Source organism: Zeus faber, assembly GCF_960531495.2.
Source record: "Zeus faber genome assembly, chromosome: 18".
NCBI lineage: Eukaryota > Metazoa > Chordata > Actinopteri > Zeiformes > Zeidae > Zeus > Zeus faber.
Genome location: NC_137210.1, coordinates 14,388,635 through 14,409,473, shown reverse-complemented (window position 1 = coordinate 14,409,473; position 20,839 = coordinate 14,388,635). Strand labels below are relative to the sequence as shown.

The 20,839-nt window shown below is 41.8% G+C and overlaps 3 protein-coding genes across 4 annotated transcripts in view; 1 reads left to right on the top strand and 2 right to left on the bottom strand.

Annotated features, from left to right (window-relative positions):
- LOC307244517 (OX-2 membrane glycoprotein) overlaps nt 1–4,051 on the bottom strand; it is a 7,271-nt gene extending 3,220 nt beyond the window's left edge. Inside the window, exons 1-5 of one of the 2 annotated variants that reach the window (XM_080019715.1) lie at nt 3,913–4,051; nt 3,479–3,556; nt 3,241–3,316; nt 2,814–3,134; nt 1,840–2,169 (exon numbers count right to left, since the gene is read on the bottom strand). In XM_080019715.1, coding sequence (XP_079875841.1) covers nt 1,840–2,169; nt 2,814–3,134; nt 3,241–3,313 — 724 coding nt within the window. In that variant the 5' untranslated portion in view covers nt 3,314–3,316; nt 3,479–3,556; nt 3,913–4,051. The remainder of the gene's footprint in view (nt 1–1,839; nt 2,170–2,813; nt 3,135–3,240; nt 3,317–3,478; nt 3,557–3,912) is intronic. The other variant, XM_080019714.1, reaches the window with a different exon arrangement.
- Nucleotides 4,052–5,032: 981 nt separating this feature from the next.
- On the top strand, nt 5,033–15,919 carry LOC307244094 (Golgi pH regulator). The gene is made up of 14 exons (XM_080019121.1): nt 5,033–5,219; nt 5,468–5,527; nt 5,706–5,809; nt 5,905–6,011; nt 6,108–6,209; nt 6,363–6,483; nt 8,224–8,304; nt 8,402–8,511; nt 8,916–9,004; nt 9,122–9,214; nt 9,354–9,449; nt 14,073–14,162; nt 14,729–14,794; nt 14,916–15,919. Exons 1-14 carry the CDS (start codon nt 5,178–5,180, stop codon nt 15,120–15,122), a joined length of 1,368 nt encoding a protein of 455 aa, XP_079875247.1. The 5' UTR covers nt 5,033–5,177; the 3' UTR covers nt 15,123–15,919.
- A 488-nt stretch (nt 15,920–16,407) lies between these two features.
- On the bottom strand, nt 16,408–18,482 carry pdzk1 (PDZ domain containing 1; the record flags this gene model as incomplete). Its single annotated transcript, XM_080018833.1, has 6 exons — nt 16,408–16,731; nt 16,798–17,022; nt 17,126–17,322; nt 17,472–17,804; nt 17,941–18,154; nt 18,276–18,482. 6 exons carry the CDS (start codon nt 18,480–18,482, stop codon nt 16,408–16,410), a joined length of 1,500 nt encoding a protein of 499 aa, XP_079874959.1.
- Between the last annotated feature and the right edge of the window lie 2,357 nt (nt 18,483–20,839).

Here is a 20,839-nt window from a genome sequence, read left to right as displayed (position 1 = left end):
ATACGAACCAAGTACTATTTAAGGGGTATCAGGGAATATTACTAAATTGGTTCTGTTACATTAAATGTTAGTAAAGGGCAAATAATAATGTTGAACTTACATATTTCCGTGTTTAAATTAGGGTAAACATCATATCTGAGGTAAATGGGTAAATATACCCTATGGCTCTGGGGATATCACCGATTTTAATTCTTCCACTCTGGAGATCCATAAGTGAAGCTCTTGCTGTTTTCAATTCCCTGTTCTCGGGACTGAGAAAGGAATGTTATTTGTTGGATTGGGAACATTTGCGCTGGCGAGAACAGATTTAGCCGCAGATATTTGGCCCTTGTAGTATCACTGCCTTCACGGAGTCTTGGGCGGTGAACCTTTTACCCACCGCAAATCTGGTTTGGATCAGCCACGGAGGTGGGGAAAAACATACCAGGAAAGAATTCCACAGCAATCCATAACGCATATAATACAGCTTTTGAGGTAGGATCTTGGACTCATCTCGAGAGACTTCTGAGGAGGATTTTAGATTCTCTGTAAATAAAATAATAAACTGTGGATCTAAAACTGGATATAAAATATGCCCCTCAACTATAAATTCAGTAAAAAAATAGAAATTGAGAAATAACCAATTATTTAATCGAACAACTAAAGGTAAAAAAGGGACACTTTGCCCTCTGATGCTTAGCAATGGTGCTTAGCTTTGGTGAAGCTGACAAAGAGAAATCTTCACTGAGCGTGTGTGTCCGTGACTTTCTGTGTTTGTTTGAGAGAGATTGCATTTGTCTCCGTGCCATTGAAGGTGTCTGAATGAGTGATAAAAAAAAGAAAAGAAAAGGGAGGGCAGAGAGGACCGCAGACAGAGTGAGGATCCAAGATCGTTGGCGAAAACGACCAAAAAACAAAATAAACATTATCCATCCCAACCATTGCATTGCTTTGCTACTGCAAATGCCTACTGTACGATTCAATTCCAGACAAAGGCTTTGCTGTTTGTCCGGATGGGGGAGGTAGAGAGAAAGAGAGAGAGAGAGAGAAAGGGATAATAGAGGAACAAGAGAAAGGGAAAAGAGTGAACAGAAAGAAAGAGACAGAGGGAGGCAGAGAAGGATTGGACAAAAAGAATCACTGTGTACCACTAACAGTGACATTCTTTAGGCCCTAACGCTGCACTGCTCCTAACCACACACACACACACACACAAACGCACACCCATTCACACACACGCACGCACGCACGCACACACACACACACACACACACACACACACACACACACACACACACACACACACACACACACACACACACACACACACACACACACTTGCGCTGTGTCCACCATTCCATGATCTTATTCCTCCACTTTTGAATGGGCCATTCTTCAAATGGACAAACTAGTTTGTTATTATACAGTACGCCTTTAAGTCACGTCCACTTGTAACTGGACCCGCTCGTAAAAAAAAAAAAAAATACAAAGAAAAACAAAAAAACAGGCATTCGAAATCTGGATTCAGTTTCATTAATCAATAATAAAGATACGGGAGGGGACTCTATATGTTTTTTACATGGGCCTTACGGAAAGGTCCACGCGCCTCCCAAATCTCAATTCATCCCTGGATGCGCCACCGTTACTGTATTCCTTCTTCTTGCACACAGCCACACAATGGCATTTCTGTCTCAAAGGGGAAAAAGCAAAGTAGAAGCTAAGCCTGCAATGTATTTTCGCTTGCCCTGCTCAACACGATGATGCTATTATCTGAGATTCATTCCATCCATGTGTGTGCCATGCTTGAACGCCATGCAACCCATATTACTCGACGCTATTCATGAGAGAAGGGCCGGTTACCGTAGGTGGAGAGGCAGACGGTGGAGCTCTTGGGTCCCTCGGGGTATGTGTTGTACATGCAGGTGTAGCAGCCCTCGTCCTGGATGGCGACGGGCCGGATGGTGAGCTGGCTCTGGGACAACGAGGCGGAGAGCCAGACCCGGCCCTGGTAGGGTGGCTCGATCATAGGGTCGCTCCGCTTGGCGTAGGACGCCACCTCCCTGGACTCCCCGCGCTCAGACGTGTGCCTCCACACGACCTGCTGCACCTTTTCGGGCAGGCCGTAGGAGCAGGACAGCGCGGCGCTCTTCCCGCTCACGGCGGTCTTATTACCATCCGAGGTGATGCGCGCTGGGAAGCAGACGAGCCCGAGGCCAGGCCACAGAGGGAGTGGGGAGGAGGTGCGGGGACAGGGGAGCAGGGGAAGCGATATTAATATTCTGAGGTTTGAGCCCCTGAAACAAAAACAGTAACTGGGATTTTGAACAGATGTTTCTGGTTAGCAGGATGAAGCCTCCCTCCCCAACTGTTGCACAGCTCTATATTAACATCACTGGCAGTGCTCCCACAAACTCATCACTTATAACGCAATGCAGTCATCCGAGACATGGGGAGTGAGGTCCTCTGCACTACAGTGCCAGATATCAACAACATACTGATACTGTGGAATGTAATAACTTTTAGGTGTTTTCCAAATAGATTCAAATGTGACTTAAGCCATGAAACACAATAAGAATGGTCGAAAATAGAACGGAATTTCAATTCAGGTCTACATTCAAAAGGGATTACGCCTAAAAACAGGTCCATTTCTCCGTCACCCCATTCACTCTTCACTTACACAACTACAACAGAGTCGGCTTCGAGAACAAACTTTGCATCTAAAATGTGTTAAATATCAAAATAAATCGAATGAATTCCCTGCATTGTACTGGTCACCACTTCACCTGGACTTAGAGTTTCAATCCCCCAACACCATCATAAACATCATCACTTACAGTTGACGGTGAGACATATTTGTGCCTGCTGTGGACCGGAAGGGTGGAGGTCAAAGATGCAGGTGTAGCATCCCTCGTCGCGGAAGCCGACCCTGCGGATGGTGATGGCCGAGGCGTCCCTGGGGGACGGAGCCAGCTCCACATGCTGCTGTCCGCTCACGCTGTCCTTCTGGCCCGGCTGGTATGTCAGCAGCGTCTGGTTCTGGACATCCAGCCATCGAACCTGCCTCAGGGACTCCCCTCGGCCCCGGGACAAGCTGCAGGTCAGAGTGAACGGCAGCTCCACCGGAGCTTCCAGCCTCTCTGGTGCCGTCACCTGACCTGGGACATTTACAAGTGTGTTATCTGATGTATATTTCACATGCAGAGTACTGTGATGTCAGTTGGGATATCGGCTTTATTTTCCTTTTCAGAAATGTGTACTTACCCTGCAGTCTAACTACCATTAGAAGAGTTACACATAGCTGCAGGCCTTTCCCGAAGGAAGCCTCAATCATCATTGGCTGCATGACACAAGAGAGAGCAGCAGTGAAATGGATCATGTTTAAAACACACAGGCAATCAGTGATCCACGACAACAAAGGGTACTTAGAAATTGGGAAATCTCACACAAGTGCACACACGAACATACTTATGTCTCACGCCCAAAAAAGTTAATATTTTACCCCAAGTATGTTTATTTTAGTCTTTATTTAACCCGGTGAAGTCCCATGTCGATTCAAGATTTCTTTTCCATGGGAGCCCTAGAAAAGACAGCAGCAATGCAGGGTTGCAAAGCAGAAATACAAATATACCCATAATAAAATAAGAATGAAAACATTTTAAAAAGAAAAGAAAAGAAAAGCCATGCAACATTTTAAAACAGTACATAAAAATAAACACGATCGGCAGGCGGGATGGGAGCAACCAAAAAAAGCTCATGACTTCTAAACAAATAAATGCGCACTCCCAATAAACTTAAGAGCTTCATTCATATTTGCAACTCGGGAAAGATAATGAAATACAATGCCCAATTAAGATAACGTAAGTCTTTTTTTCCTTAACAAACTGTTCCCCCGTGCCTCATGTTAATTTGGAGTGCATGTAGCAGCAGTCTTACCTCTTACGTCCTAATAAATGCAATTACCAAAAAAGAAATCAGGACCTAGTCACCGATGTTATGTCAAAAAATTCTTAGACTCCATTGACTGTCATTCGTAGGCAACCATTGCCCAGGTCCCACAGGCAAATCACTTGTGTTCAAAATGAACACTGAAATGAGAGTGAGATGGAATGAGCTCGCAGCTTCGAACTCCGCGTCGCCGCTCACGGACCAGCGCACAGGCGCGTCTCCTCCGGCGGAGCCATTATTGCAACGGAGCGACCTCTCGCGTTGCACAATGTCATGACCATCTGTGAGAAATCGTCACGACAATCAAGATCAGAATCTTTATTCGACCGTAGTACATTTTCATGCACATGTACAATTAATTTGTCGTGGCAAGAACTGGTGCAGTGCTCTACCGTGATAACGGGCTATACTATCCTATTTTATATTATTATATTTCGGTGTGCTTGTTTTGTATTATAATATATACTTATTGATGATTAACAACACCAACAATAACAACCGCTTGAGTAAAGTGGTCGATGTTATCAACATGTCGACCATTAAAAAAACATTTGTCTGATTTTCAGTTACAACAAATTGACCGTAAAACTGCGAATCCCGATAGCCTCCTCAAGTCCTCATTTTATTGTTACTATCAGGAGTAATATAGTGTCTGTTCCCTCAAAATGGAAAGAAACAAATGAATGAATGAACAGATTAATTATTTAATTAGTTATTATTTTCTTTTACCATTTTTCCCTCCCTTTTGTTTTTTTTTTACCATGCAGAATAGGAGAGAATAACAATTTCATATAAATAGTTAGTTTGTCAATGTACAGTATTATAAAGGAACTACATAATACATTACAATGAAATCGTCATTACAATGCAATGGAATCGTTTACAGCTGCATTTCCTACAATTACAGATTGTTTGCAGATTGTCAAAAAATAGACACCTGTCTTTTGCAGATGTTTAATCCAATGTGAAAAACAGAATGACAACATGTTGGACAAGAAACCCGTCTTCTCGCGTTTGTCTGACGTCACACTGCTGCGACGGAACTAGGCCTGGTTGCCGGCGCCGTTGGATGACGTCACACCACGACGCCTAACTTGACAGCTGCAGAACGCGCCGGAATGCAAGCAATAACAAAATATCAAACCTTTTAGTGTTTATATATATATATATACTTTTTTTTTTTTATAACAACATGGACTGAAATACTTATCGTTTCACATCACACTGCAGTCTGTGGTTTACGGACAAACACCATGTCGTTTCTTGTGGATTCAGTGATAATGTTCACCTCACAGGTAACATGAACGTATTCGTCATACGATGTATTATTACTACACTGTTAAAACCCTCGATATGTATCTCGGTTTCTGATATTGTTCACTAGTCAGTTACTTAATGCGATGTTTAGAGCTCTACTAAAACTGGGCGCAACTACGGATAGATAGGGAGATAGTTACATGGCCACCAGCCGCCACTGGTCTAATGTAACCCTTCTTAATCATCTCCTATGTCCTCTTTCTCCTTTGTTTTCAATCGAACGCAGGTGCTGTTCTTTGGGTTTGGGTGGCTATTCTTCATGCGCCAGCTCTTTAAGGATTATGAGGTGCACAGCATTTTCTGATGTAATTTATCTCCAAAGACTACACAAGTAGTTTTGACTTGATGTCTGAACTACCTGCCTACCCTACCTGAACCTTTCGAAACATGTAATGCATGCTATCAATTCACAGCTAACCAGTTTGTGCCAGGGTTTAATTCCACATAACCATGTTTGTTGACAGGTGCGCCAGTATGTTGTCCAGGTTGTTTTCTCCATCACCTTTGCTTTCTCATGCACCATGTTTGAGCTTATTATTTTTGAGATTCTTGGAGCCTTAAGCAGTAGGTAAGTCCCCTTTGGTGATGTATGACAATTTTAACTACGTCACTACAAGTACATTCATGTCTCTCCATAATAGTAATTACACAACCTTCCTGTAGTTCCAGGTATTTCCACTGGAAGTTGAACCTGTATGTCATCCTGCTGGTTCTCATCTTTGTAGTGCCTTTCTACATTGGTTATTTTGTAGTCAGCAACATACGCCTATGTGAGTAAGATGAAACTTGTCTGTTGTATGTAATGTAGTTCACATTATTGTAGTTTAACCTGCCGTCTTACAGTTCTATACTTTGTTCCTATGCAGTGCAAAGACAGAAGCTACTCTTTGCTTGTGTGGTGTGGTTTACCTTTATGTACTTCTTCTGGAAGTTGGGAGACCCATTCCCCATCCTCAGTCCAAAACATGGTGAGTTTGGGTTCTAGTGTCCTGGCATCTATCTCTTGGAAGTGTGGACACATCTGAAAGGATGTGCAATAATATGTGCAATAATGATATTACATTTAAAATATATGTTTTCTTTTTGTAGTTGCTCATATTAGTATTCTCCCTGCCTCTTAGGCATTCTGTCAATCGAACAGCTCATCAGCCGTGTTGGGGTCATAGGGGTCACGCTGATGGCTCTACTGTCTGGGTTTGGTGCCGTCAACTGTCCCTACACTTACATGTCCTACTTCCTGAGGTGGGTATTGACTGCTTTGTCGTCATTTTTTTGATCCTGAGTTTTTTCAAATTTACATTAAGCACTCTGTTAACCTACAGACGTGGACAAACCTGTTGGTACCCTTACAGCTCATTTAAACAATGCTTCATTCCTCCTGAAAAGTGATGAAATTAAAAGCAATTTTCTCATGTATACCTGCATGCCTTTGGTATGTCATAGAGTAAAGCAAAGAAACTGTGAAAAGCGCCAAATTATTGCTAAAGTGATAATTTATATTCTAAAATGGCCTGGACGGATTTGTTGGTACCCCTTAGAAAATATTATAAATAATAGATTATAGTGATATTTCAAATGAATTGTTTTCTTTAATTGGTATCACACATGTCTTCAATCTTATAATCAGTCATTTAACCTACTTAAATTAAAAAAAATAGTCACTCTGCTGTTTGGTATCATCGTGTGCACCATACTGAACATGGACCAGAGAAAGCAAAGGGGAGAGTTGTCTGAGGAGATCAGAAAGAAAATTATAGACAAGCATGTTAAAGGTGAAGGCTATAAGACCATCTCCAAGCAACTTGATGATCCTGTGACTAAAGTAGCAAATATTATTAAGAAGTTTAAGGTCCATGGGACTGTAGACAACCTCCCTGGACGCGGGAAAATCGACCCCAGATTGAACAGAAGGATAGTGCGAATGGTAGAAAAAGAGCCAAGGACAACTTCCAACGAGGTACAAGCTGAACTCCAAGGTCAAGGTACATCAGTGTCTGATCACACCATCTGTCGCTTTTTGAGTGACAGTGGGCTCCATGGAAGAAGACCCAGGAGGACTCCACTTTTTGAAAGAGAAACATAAAAAAGCCAGACTGGAATTTGCTAAAACGCATATTGACAAGCCACAATGCTTCTGGGAGAATGTCCTTTGGACAGATGAGACAAAACTGGAGATTTTTGGCAAGTCACATCCGCACATGTTCACAGAGGATAATGAAGCTTTCAAAGAAAATAACACCATATGTACTGTGAAACATGGAGGAGGCTCGGATATGTTTTGGGGCTGCTTTGCTGCGTCTGGCACGGGGTGCCTTGAATCTGTGCAGGGCACAATGAAATCTCAAGACTATCAAGGCATTCTGGAGCGAGACGTACTGCCCAGTGTCAGAATGCTCTGTCTCAGTCGCAGGTCATGGGTCCTCCAACAGGATAATGACCAAAAACACACAGCTAAAGAATGGATAAGAACAAAATATTGGACTATTCTGAAGTGGCCTTCTATGAGCCCTGATCTGAATCCTATCGAACATCTATGGAGAGCTAAAACATGCAGTCTGGAGGAGGCACCCTTCGAACCTGAGACAGTTGGAGCAGTTTGCTCAGGAAAAGTGGGCCAAACTACCTGTTGACAGGTGTAGAAGCTCATTGAGAGCTACAGATATCGCTTGATTGCAGTGATTGCCTCTAAAGGTTGTGCAACAAAATATTAGGTTAGGGGTCCCATCATTAATGTTCATGCCGTTTTAGAATAAAATTGATCTCTTTAGCAACAATTTATCTCTTTTCACAGTTTGTTTGCTTTACTTTATGACATACCAAATGTATGCAGGTATACATGAGAAAATTGCTTTTAATTACATCACTTTTCAAGAGGAATGAAGCATTGTTTCAATGAGCTGTAAGGGTACCAACAAATTTGCCCACATCTCCATATGTATTTCTCTATGTGCTTTACATCTGGTGACTTTGTGATTTCGACAGAAATGTGACGGACAGCGACATCCTTGCACTGGAGAGGAGGCTGCTCCAAACAATGGACATGATTGTCAGTAAGAAGAAACGGTGAGAAAATTGTATATTTTCTTGATGACAGAAAACAAGTCTTGAGGTGAGATCTGCTTTCCGTCCCCACGCACTGACTGATTTTTTTGCTGTAAAGGATCGCCATGACGAGGAGGCAGATGTACCAGCGCGGGGAAGACCAGAACAAACAGACAGGATTCTGGGGAATGATCAAGAGCGTCACATCCTCCCCGCCCGGCAGCGAGAGTATCCTTCATGCTGTTACGTCCCTCGATGCATGTTTGCAAGTCTTACTGTTTTTGTTAGGTTGTTCTAGGTCACCTTCTTGGTTAAAATTGCTGATTTTTATGGCTGATTGAGTTATTGCCTTATCAAACAATAAAAGGTAATCAACCTATCTATAAAACCCCGCAGGAAATCCATTAGATAGGATTTCCTGAGCTGCCGTTTTGTTTTCAGTACTAACCTTTTTAAAAGTCTTGGTGCTTTCATTGGTCTCCAATCTCAAAATGAATGTCACACTCACCTTCCCCTAGACAGAGACTCTGTCAAGTTGTAAATATACATGCGTGTGTCTGTGTTTTAAAGTGCTCAAGTTTCTTCCGCGTGGTACGTCTAGTTGCTGCCGTCTCCTTGACTGCTCTCCACAGACCTCTCTCTGATCCAGCAGGAGGTCGACGCCCTGGAGGAGCTTAGTCGACAGCTCTTTCTAGAGACTGTGGACCTGCAGGCTACCAAGGTTTCGCAAATGCTTTTACTGCATGCATCAAAACGTTGACAACTTTGTACCCACGTTGTCCGTGTTGTACAATTAATGATTTGCTCTTTTTTTTTTTTACGTCCTTCTTATCTGCAGGAGCGCATTGAGTACTCAAAGACATTCCAGGGGAAATACTTTAACTTTTTGGGCTATTTCTTTTCCATCTATTGTGTGTGGAAAATCTTCATGGTGAGGCACTGGTCCACAAATACACATCGATATATAATAGATATTAAAGCTTCCTTTTTTTTTTTGCGTGTTACGTTTTCCACATTAACAAATTGTGTAGCTTGTAATTACCTAAATTCAAACTTTTTGTTGATCACAGGCCACTATAAACATTGTGTTTGACCGAGTTGGAAAGACAGACCCGGTGACGAGGGGTATTGAGATCACAGTGAACTACCTGGGCATTCAGTTTGATGTAAGGATCTCCTTTTTTCTCTCTTCCTTTATCTCTCTATCAAATTCACACACACTCTTAAGCACACACACACACACACACACACACACACACCTAATCCCTACCACTCCCCAGGTTCACTGCAGTAAACCTGTTTGTGATAGTGTTTAATAATTTTCTACAGGCAATAATCTTTTATAGGTCTCTCTTATATATACATCCTTCTTGCAAAGTCCCTGTTACATGCTTATGATGCTGTGTTGTTAAAGTGTGAGACATTCTTATGAGTCCTATAAAATAAATATTTAATGTTTTTGTGTGTGTATATATATATATATATATATATATATATATATATATATATATATATATATATATATATATATATATATACACACACACACACGCGTGCGTACGTACGTATGTATATATATATATATATATATACATACATGCATACATATATACATACATATATACATATATACACACATATATACACACACACACACACATATATACATATATACACACATATATACACACACACACACACACACACACATACACACACACACACACACACACACACACACACACACACACACACACATATATATATATATATATATATATATATATATATGTGTGTATATGTGTATATATGTATATGTGTATATATGTATATATATATATATGTGTATATGTGTATATATATATATATATGTGTATATGTGTATATATATATATATATATATATATATATGTGTGTATATATATATATATGTGTATATATACAGTGGGGCAAAAAAGTATTTAGTCAGCCACCAATTGTGCAAGTTCTCCCACTTAAAAAGATGAGACAGGCCTGTTATTTTCATCATAGGTACACCTCAACTACGAGAGACAAAATGAGAAAAAAAAATCCAGAAAAACACATTGTCTGATTTTTAAGGAATTTATTTGCAAATTATGGTGGAAAATAAGTATTTGGTCTATAACAAAAGTTAATCTCAATACTTTGTTATATACCCTTTATTTGCAATGACAGTGGTCAAACGTATTCTGTAAGTCTTCACAAGGTTTTCACACACTGTTGCTGGTATTTTGGCCCATTCCTCCATGCAGATCTCCTCTAGAGCAGTGATGTTTTGGGGCTGTCGCTGGGCAAGACTTTCAACTCCCTCCAAAGATTTTCTATGGGGTTGAGATCTGGAGACTGGCTAGGCCACTCCAGGACCTTGAAATGCTTCTTACGAAGCCACTCCTTCGTTGCCCGGGCGGTGTGTTTGGGATCATTGTCATGCTGAAAGACCCAGCCACGTTTCATCTTCAATGCCCTTGCTGATGGAAGGAGGTTTTCACTCAAAATCTCATGATACATGGCCCCATTCATTCTTTCCTTTACACGGATCAGTCGTCCTGGTCCCTTTGCAGAAAAACAGCCCCAAAGCATGATGTTTCCACCCCCATGCTTCACAGTAGGTATGGTGTTCTTTGGATGCAACTCAACCTTCTTTCTCCTCCAAACACGACAAGTTGAGTTTTTACCAAAAAGTTCTATTTTGGTTTCATATGACCATATGACATTCTCCCAATCCTCTTCTGGATCATCAAAATGCTCTCTAGCAAACTTCAGACGGGCCTGGACATGTGCTGGCTTAAGCAGGGGGACACGTCTGGCACTGCAGGATTTGAGTCCCTGGCAGCGTAGTGTGTTACTGATGGTAGCCTTTGTTACTTTGGTCCCAGCTCTCTGCAGGTCATTCACTACAGTTGATTTCTTCACAACAAGCTGCCTACCTATTGCAGATTCAGTCTTCCCAGCCTGGTGCAGGCGTACAATTTTGTTTCTGGTGTCCTTTGACAGCTCTTTGGTCTTGGCCATAGTGGAGTTTGGAGTGTGACTGTTTGAGGTTGTGGACAGGTGTCTTTTATACTGACAACGAGTTCAAACAGGTGCCATTAATACAGGTAACGAGTGGAGGACAGAGGAGCCTCTTAAAGAAAAAGTTACAGGTCTGTGAAAGCCAGAAATCTTGCTTGTTTGTAGGTGACCAAATACTTATTTTACCGAGGAATTTACCAATTAATTCATTAAAAATCCTACAATGTGATTTCCTGGATTATTTCCCCCCATTCTGTCTCACATAGTCGAAGTGTACCTATGATGAAAATTACAGGCCTCATCTTTTTAAGTGGGAGAACTTGCACAATTGGTGGCTGACTAAATACTTTTTTGCCCCACTGTAAATGCCCTACTCTCATGATATAATATCACGGTAGCATGAACTTTTTACATTTTCCATAAATTTCACCCGAAAGCCAAATATCCCTAACTTTTTGTGAGTAGTGTATGTATAAACTGCAGTGCCCCGATTTTAATCATCTCTGTCTATTGGCCACCAAAATCTTTTAAACGTGGCGTTCTTGATGAACACTGATTATGATCGTGTTATTATCTCAGGTGATTTTAATATTCATGTTGACAATCAAATAGACCTAGATGCTCAACACTTCATTAGCCTATTGGGGGCCTTTGACCTCACTCAGCATGTTTCTGGACCCACCCATAGTAAGGGGCATACTCATAATGACTTAATATCACTGTACCAAGTGTCATGGATGTTGTTATTTCAGATCACTGTTGCATATTCTTTGACATGTCTGCTCTTCCTGTACAGTGGTAACCGAACAATTAAAAAATGTATCATTAACAAGAATACCATTGAAACCTTTGAGAGAATTGTATGAGTTATCGCTGTTCATGGCATCATCAACTGAGGATCCTGTGAACAACTTCAACTCGAAAATACAAAATATGATTTATTCATATCATTCATTTCACCTGTAATGAATATGATATAAAACTAAAAAAATAGAAAAACCAAAAGCCCCCTGGACAAACAGAGTGGTTGTTAGGCAGCTTAAGAGAGAGTGTCGCCAGGCAGAATGAAAATGGAGAAAGACAAAACTTCAGGTTCATCATGAAATTAACAAGGATAGACTCAATCAATACAACATAGCAATTAAACAGGCCAGACAGTCTTTCTTCTCTAAAATCATTAATGAAAATATCAACAATAATAAAGTGCTCTACTACTCCACAGTTGATTGATTTATTAATCCACCATCTACAACCCTGTCAAAGATGCTCTCCACTGAAAATAACAATAACAAAATTATAGTCATCAGACAGAATATTAGTACCCCAACATCCAGAAATGCACCTACCCTCCACTTCCCCAGTAATATGACTGCTGCCATGTCTCACTTTGTCCCCTTAGACATAAAAAAAACTGGACAATATTGTTGGTCAGCTCAGATCCTCCACCTGCTGCCTGGACCCTCTCCCTACCACATTTTTAAAACTGTTTTAACCGCCTAGCACATGAGGTATTAGAAATTGTGATCTCTTTTCAACCAGGTTTAGTTATTGCAGCATTTAAAACAGCTGTCATTAAACCACTGCTGAAGAAGAGCAATCTCGATTGTTATTGCCATCTATAGGCCACTTTCTAACCTGCCATTCCTCAGCAAAATACTTGAAAAAACTGCTGAACTGCTGAACAGAAGCAACAACAGAAACAATAGAAACAGCAGCAAAAACAACAACAGCAACAACAACAAAAACAACTACAACAGCAACAACAGCAGCAGCCACAACAGGCGTAACAGCAGCAGAAACAACAGAATGACAGCAACAACAGAAAAAGCAGCAACAGCAGAAATAACAGAACTGCTTCTGCTGTTCCAGCAAAAATTCTCAGGTCCACAGGCATTGGTCTTTTAACCATCCCTCGTACCAACTCTAAAGCAGGGGAGGCTGCCTTCTGTATCTTTGCCCCAAGTAAACGGAACACCATGCAGAGGACCTGAGAGGCCTCAACACTTTTAAAAGCAGGTTAAAAACCTTGCTGTTGACTACAGTCTGACTGACGTGTGTGTGTGTGTGTGTGTGTGTGTGTGTGTGTGTGTGTGTGTGTGTGCTGCTGCTGTTTTTGTTTTTTCTCCTGTTTGTTGTTTCTGTTGTTGCTCTTGCTGCAGTTTCTGTTGTTGCTGTTGTTTCTGTTTCTGCCCTTTCTGTTGTTGCTGTTGTGTCTGTTGTTGCTGCTGTTTCTGTTATTGCCGTTGCTGCTGTTTCTGTTGTTGCTTCTTTGGTTGTTGCTGTTGTTGCTGTTGTTGCTGCTATTTCTGCCGTTGTAGTTGTTTTTGTTGTTGTTTCTGCTGCTGTTGTTGTTGCTACTGCTAGTGTAGTTGTTTTTGTTGTTGCTGCTGCTTTTGTTGTTGCTGTTGTTTCAGGGGCGTTCTTTTGAAATGACCGGCTGACAAAAATGTCCTTTCTTTGATTGTATTTCTTTGTAAAGCGCATTGTGTTGCCCTGGTATGAAATGCGCTTTATAAATAAAGTGTGACTTGACTAGTATGTATATATATACAGTATATGTGTGTGTGTTTTTTTATATAGGACTCTAGGAATACCTCACACCTTAACAACACAGCATCATATCCACGTAACAGGGACATTGTAAGAAGGAGTCGTATTTTGGCCGAAACACTAACATTTGAATTTCCTTTATCCTATTCTCACCTTACCTGGCTCTGTCGCTTCCCCTCTTCTCCCCCTCCCTCCCTTTCTAACAGGTGAAGTTTTGGTCTCAACATATCTCCTTTATCCTGGTAGGAATTATCATTGTCACCTCCATACGAGGCCTGCTTATCACCCTCACCAAGGTAAGACACACACACACACACACACACACACACACACACACACACACACACACACACACACACACACACACACACACACACACACACACACACACACACACACACACCCAGCACTAACCTGCTGATGTAACAGATCAGTTTGTAGTAGGGGTGTAGCAATACACTGGACTTACAGTTTAGTATGATATAGGGTAGAGGGTTCACGATTTGTCACAATATTTTAAACAAAAAGATTGAATTGAATGGAAATGGCTGTAGAAGATTCCTTTTTTTTATCCCTATTGTTTTTTTGTTTCCTTTTTCTGTCTTATATAATTTTAATTTCAAATAATACAATCTCTTATTAAATAGATCTTTTGAAATATTTCTAAGATTATTTAAAATTCTTATTCAAATGAACCTTTGGTGTCAGTGTCAGCCAATCCAGCAAAGTTGGATCAGTGCCGGTACATTTAGTTAATGTGATGATCAATTTTCCAGCTCCTGCCGTGGAATTTCGTGCCACAATATATCGTCTCACCCCTCTTGTGTTCCACCTGACCACTCTTTTTTCTCTACCTTTCTAGTTCTTTTACGCCATATCAAGCAGCAAGTCTTCCAACGTCATTGTGCTTGTCCTCGCCCAGATCATGGTGCGTGTGCATGTTTTTCGAAATACCATATTCTACAATACAGAATTCACACTGGTCCCAACACACAGCACATATACCTGTTCAACAATACCCCGCCCCTTTCTGTCTTCCCCTCCAACAGGGAATGTACTTTGTGTCTTCGGTGCTGCTGATGCGTATGAGCATGCCTCTGGAGTACCGCTCCATCGTGACCGAGGTGCTGGGAGAGCTGCAGTTTAACTTTTATCACCGTTGGTTCGACGTCATCTTCCTGGTTAGCGCCCTGTCAAGCATCCTCTTCCTCTACCTCGCTCACAAGCAGGCGCCAGAGAAACACATGAACTTCTGATGCCCGTTAACCCCCAACACATGTACATAATTTTATCCTCGACTTGCTTCAGCAGCGCTTTGAATGAGTCTGTTCTTTCTTTTTTTATATGACAAATAATTCTGTGGTTTGACTGTGCTCAGCCGCTACTTCCTGAATCAGGAATGGGCGACCGTTGGACATTAGTTGCTTGGGATTATCAAAGTGTATGAGGGAACATTAGAAAGTTGATTTTGTAAGATGATCAGGTTTTAATGAGAGCATTGGCCAGAAAATGTAACTATTGGGTATTAGAATGTCACTTTTCCCATGTGAAATATAAATCTGATCAATATGTGGCTTATTTCTTTTTTAATTCCTTGGCCAAACTTTTCAGTCTGAATGAAACTGAATACACATTGAGATGGTTCAGATCAAGCGGACTCCAAAGCTCAACATTTCTATGTCCACATTTTCTAAAAACCAATTACACTTGGAAGGGGAATAGTTGTGTACATTCCATCACCTGGAGCTGGTGGTACAATTTGTGTGCTTCTAGTGTTCAAAAGAAGGCTTTGCGATCAATTGTGGGCGGACATTGATGTTGTAGTGCACCAGGAATCCTAAATACTAACAAAGAGGTCGTTTCAGATAGAATATATTTGTGTATTTTGTATTTTCCAGTCAGAAATGATTACATCTAATTTCATAGAGGAATACAGAATGAAACATGTTCTCTGGATATCTTGATACATGTGTTGATAACAAATTCATGGGCTCTCGTTTTGAATCTTTTGAAAAATACAGACATAAGTATAAAGGTATGTCAATAAATACATCCATTCCTTTTTGAAATACGACACATTGTTAGAATACTGTTTTTGCTCTCAGGGCCTTTTTTGATTTGGTTGATAGTTGATTTTTTATGTGGCTGGGGAGTAGATGGTTAACCAGGAAAAGCCTTTAATCTTTACGTCTTTGTATAATGTGTGAGGCCCAGTGGAGACGATTCAAACAGGATCTTGCTGGGACAGGTTTGCTCATGCAGCCTCTTCAGAATCTCAAGTCCAAACTTTCTTGAGACAAGGCGGATGACACAGATGGCGTCTACAAAACAGCCAACATTGCATTGATACATGTTCACCAAAAACAGGACATTTTTGCAAATTAAATGTAGGATTAACAATTGTTTTGGTGACAAAAAAATCAAGTTGAAATTCAGCAAATGTAATGTGTTATTTTGAGTAGTCCTTTATGAGTACATGTAAGATGACCCCTTGATGTCTTGTTGACACGGTATTTTATACCTTTTAAATATAAAATGCGATTAAACAACACCCCTTACCCTTTCCCGAGTCGGAGAGGCTGGTGGCCTGACTGCGTCCTCGTGTCTCCCCTCCACTGTGGCAGTCGTGTGGACCTGTGTGGAAGACGTTTGTCCCAGTAGTGAAGCCGTGATGGCTACGCCTTTGTCTTTGAGCTGGTCGTAGACGCTCTTTGTGGCCACCAGCAGCTCCAGGGAGTCGCCACTGCTGCGAATGAGAGCCACCGCGTCTTCGTGGTTGCTCTTCTCCACGTTGACGCCGTTCACCTCCACCACCACGTCATCGTCCTCCAGGCCTGCTTTGTCTGCCACTCCGCCCTCCACCACCTAAAAGAAAGTTCACCTTGGTACACACGTTCTAACAAACCATTGGCAGACTTTACTCTGTCTTACCTCTTTGATGTACTGGCCGTGCACGCCCTGGATGCCGTTGAGATGGAAGCCGTAGCCGGCCGAGGCCTTCTTCATCTTACACAGTTTAGGCTTGAGCTCCTCCTTCCTCTTGTTAACCGGTGTGTTTTGATGCTCGACCAAGGGGAAGTGAACGGCGTCTTTGTAGCTGGGCGGGTCAGAGGAGTCCTTCATTTCCTCCCAGAAGAGCATAGGAGACGCTCCACCCTGTGAAGAGCAGGACAGCGTGTTTTTTTTTTTTTGTCTTCAAGCTTTTTTCTCTTGATCAAAACCACTGGGTTTACTGTACTGTACATTTATAGCTGCTCACCATTTTGTACATCTTGTCAGTGTCTTCATCCACAACCAGAAGGCAGCATTTGTTGCCTCCCAGTCTGATTCTGTCCACCACCTGCTCATGAGTGTAGCCATCCACCTCCTGCCCATCCACAGCCACCAGCCTGTCCTTCTCTTTCAGACCTGCCCTCTCTGCCGGGCTTCCGTGGTCTATGTCCACAATGATGTGACCTGTTTGATTTTGATTCATGCACTGTTAAAACAAGGCAGTTGTCATCGCCCATGCACCATCCAAAGCCATGTTTTTACAGGATATCACGCCAATCAAATTCATGTCATTGAGATAGCAATATTCATATAACATCTATATGAGGACATGCCTGACATTTTGGGCTCTTCCCTCAGGAGGTAGCCAAAGCCGTCAGATCCTCTGGTCATGTCAGCGATGCGTGGCTTGTGTGGCAGGTACTTCACTGTTGCAAGTCCCACCCCGAGCTTGATATATTTGTTCTGGTAAAACCTGTCTGTTTCCTCTCCAATCAATAAGAACATGATGCTGCTGCCCGCAGATTTGATCATTCCCACCACTTGATCGTGTGTTGCAGCCTCGGCGTTCTCCCCATTGACTTCCAGCAGACGGTCATTGAGCTGGACGCCTGCCTTCTCTGCCACACCTCCCGGCGTCACCTGCGTCATGTACACACCCTGCTCCCCTAGAGACAGAAAGCAAAGGACTCTGTCATTCAGAACTCAAAGGAGACAACCATAAACCAATTCCTAACGAGATAAAATGTGTGTGATACAGTTGATTTAACGTCTAATCCCAATCCGTTCTCCTTGCTCCTATACCTCTGACGGAGCGTAGAGAGAATCCAAAGCCTGAACTGGACTTCACCAGGAAGCAGAGTTTTGGCTTAGGTGTCCGTTCGGCTAATCCGTTTGCAACTGGTCTGGCAGATGGATCAGACAGGTCGACTCTATCGGCCTTAGCCTGGTTGTAGGAAGTGGCGTCCATTATGTGGAACGCCACCGTGGCCCTGCTTTGCTTCACCAGGTCCACCACCTGCCGAGGGGGCAGGCAAAAAAATAAAGTATGAAACCCCAACACAGTTTAATACTGTAACCTTACAAGTGAAAAAACATTTATTTGGGGAGAAGCTGCAGGTGTTTGACCGCTGGCTTACCTGCAAATGGGACATTTCATCCACAAAGGTGCCATTAACGCGGAGGATACGGTCTCCATCCTTCATGCCGGCCAGCTCAGCCTGACCTCCCATATCCAGGCAGCGGATCAGGTGTCCTTCCTCCCCGTGCTCCACTCTCAGGAAGAACCCAAACGTCTGACCTGGTCTCTTGGTCATGGAGATCACCCTCTGCTTGAACCCAGCCATGGCTTGTTGGGGAAGGGAAACACAACATCACTTCATCTGCCTTTTCCATTCACCCCTGAAGTTTGGTAGTTCCCTTTTTAATTTTTTTATGACCAGATTTGTTGTGAATGTTAACTGTAACAATAGGGTGCACTGTAAGTTAAGCTATAAGTTTGGGAAGCCAGGGGAATTGGTCAAAAAACTGAAATTTATTACTGATCTATAAAACTACTGTATAGACAGATGAACACAAAACTAAGGCAGTCATACAGGATGAGTATGAAATGGACGACTGCACACTGGGTGTACTATATTAAGACTTCAAAACTTTCTTTATCTCTTCCCTTCGCTATGAGTCACTTGCACCTTTTCTAAATGTATACAATCATTTCGCTCAGGCTACTCCCATCTGTTTAAAACCACCTGGGGAACCCATGGAAGTGCTTTAAGTTCCAGAAAAAACGGTCTGTCCTCTGCAGCAGCACTTCAGTGATAGTTAATCTTTAACGCCACAAACAGCTGAAGGTTCCAAGGACTCTCCTTTAACAATAGCATGTGAACTTTGACTTCATCGTAAACAATGTCAATATAATCCTGATATTAAACCATTATCACTTTTAAAGGCTGTTCTGCTGCTCGTCTGTGTGTGTGTGTGTGTCAGCTGATCTGCATAACAAAAAGGGATGTACGTATATGTCTTTTTCACCATATACTTCTAAAATGTGTATAACAAAGTTGAAAAATCAACAATCAACAATAATACACTTACTCCTATATATTTAGAATTGTATAATTATATCAATTAATACAATTCTTTATATAATTTTGTTATTATACATTTTCACTTTTATTATACACATTTCAGAAGCTTATTATGAAAAATATGTTTAATCCATACAATAATAAAGCCATATTCTTAATTTTGTGTCAAAAGCGATATCAGCATGATCTATGATTTGTTAAAACAAAAAATCAAAAGCTAGTTCTTTTAACAAACGAAGACAGACACCATTTGGAATAAAGTGAGATCGGATTGCAATTTCTGACATAATGTTCAGATGTACGTCATAACGCAATATTGAAATTGACAATGTGAAGATATTATAATTATTAAAAAAAAATATATATATATATATTTCTAGAGCACTTTTTCTTTGGAAATAATGGTCAACTTGTCAATTCAAGGAACCCAACTCACCTGCTGCTCTGTGCTCGCTGTCCCAGTCCAAAGGAGGAGCTCACCTGCCAAGGCTTCAATTATCTTCTCTGTCTTCACACTGCCCCCCTCCTCGCCTCTCTCTGGGACTTTGATGGGACAAAGGTGGTCCTAAAGGCTGAGCTATTTAACAGCGTCTCGTGGCAGGAATGCCCCATGGGAACACTCGCCCTGCCCAGGTGAAAGAACCGGGCTGTTGTCCGCGGGTCAAAGGTCACTTTGCATGATAGACAGTTGGTACATTAATTGCAGTTTACATCGATGCTACTTTGGTGTCCTCCTTCCTCTAGCTCAACTGAAATAGAGACTCGTGATCTGGATAAATATAATTTAAAAATATATAATTTTTTTTTTTATCACTGTGAAGATTGTCACCCGGAGACAAATCCTGCGTCACAGTCTGTGAATGGATGACTTTTGTTTTGGACACAGTAACAATTTGCAAAACTGTTAGACATTCATGCAGGCAAACTATCCATTTGACATCTCGTAGCGCTGCAATCAGACTCATTTTAATTATAATCATGGATGAAAAACAATTCCAGACATCCATAATGAGGTTTAAAAAGTTAATAAATTGAGGGGTTTGTTTTTTTTTTGTTTGTTTTTATTTGGCGTTGTTTTTATCTGCTGAGGAGCTCTGTGGCAATTTTTTTTCTTTCCAAGACGCAACCTGTTTACATCCCCGTTTGATGAATCTTTGCGAGAGCGCCACATAAAACATGTAAAGATTCCCGGTATCACCCTTCAAAATAGGCCGGACGGGGTTTATGGAGACAAGTTCGATAATCGCAGGTGTAGTCCTCGAGGTTCAACGGTCTACGGCTGCCTTTACCATTCTGTACTGTATATCTGTGCGACTTCCCCGGTGAGAGATAAGGTTTATCTCTCCATTGTGATGCTGAGGAATAAGGCTTGAGGGCTAAGGTTGACCGCGGCTAAATCAGAATCGATGTGAAACCAAACTCCATGCCGACGGTAATGGATGAGGTATTATTCTGCTGAGTTCTCGGGCTGCGGGCACAGATAAACAGCGGGTCGCCCGGTCAGGTGCGGCCCACTTTGCACTTTGAGGGCGTCTGCAGAGACACAAGCATAACGGGAAGTGCGATTCTGAGATAAGGAGGAGGAATAGGCAAAAACCACTCGCAAGTGAGACGCG

Bases quoted from the DNA above. Each gene is read 5' to 3' on its own strand.
- LOC307244094 (XM_080019121.1), top strand. From the start codon at position 5,178: ATGTCGTTTCTTGTGGATTCAGTGATAATGTTCACCTCACAG. The intron at 9,450-14,072 runs GTAAGGATCTCC...CCTTTCTAACAG, and splicing joins ACCTGGGCATTCAGTTTGAT to GTGAAGTTTTGGTCTCAACA. The intron at 14,795-14,915 runs GTGCGTGTGCAT...CCCCTCCAACAG, and splicing joins TTGTCCTCGCCCAGATCATG to GGAATGTACTTTGTGTCTTC.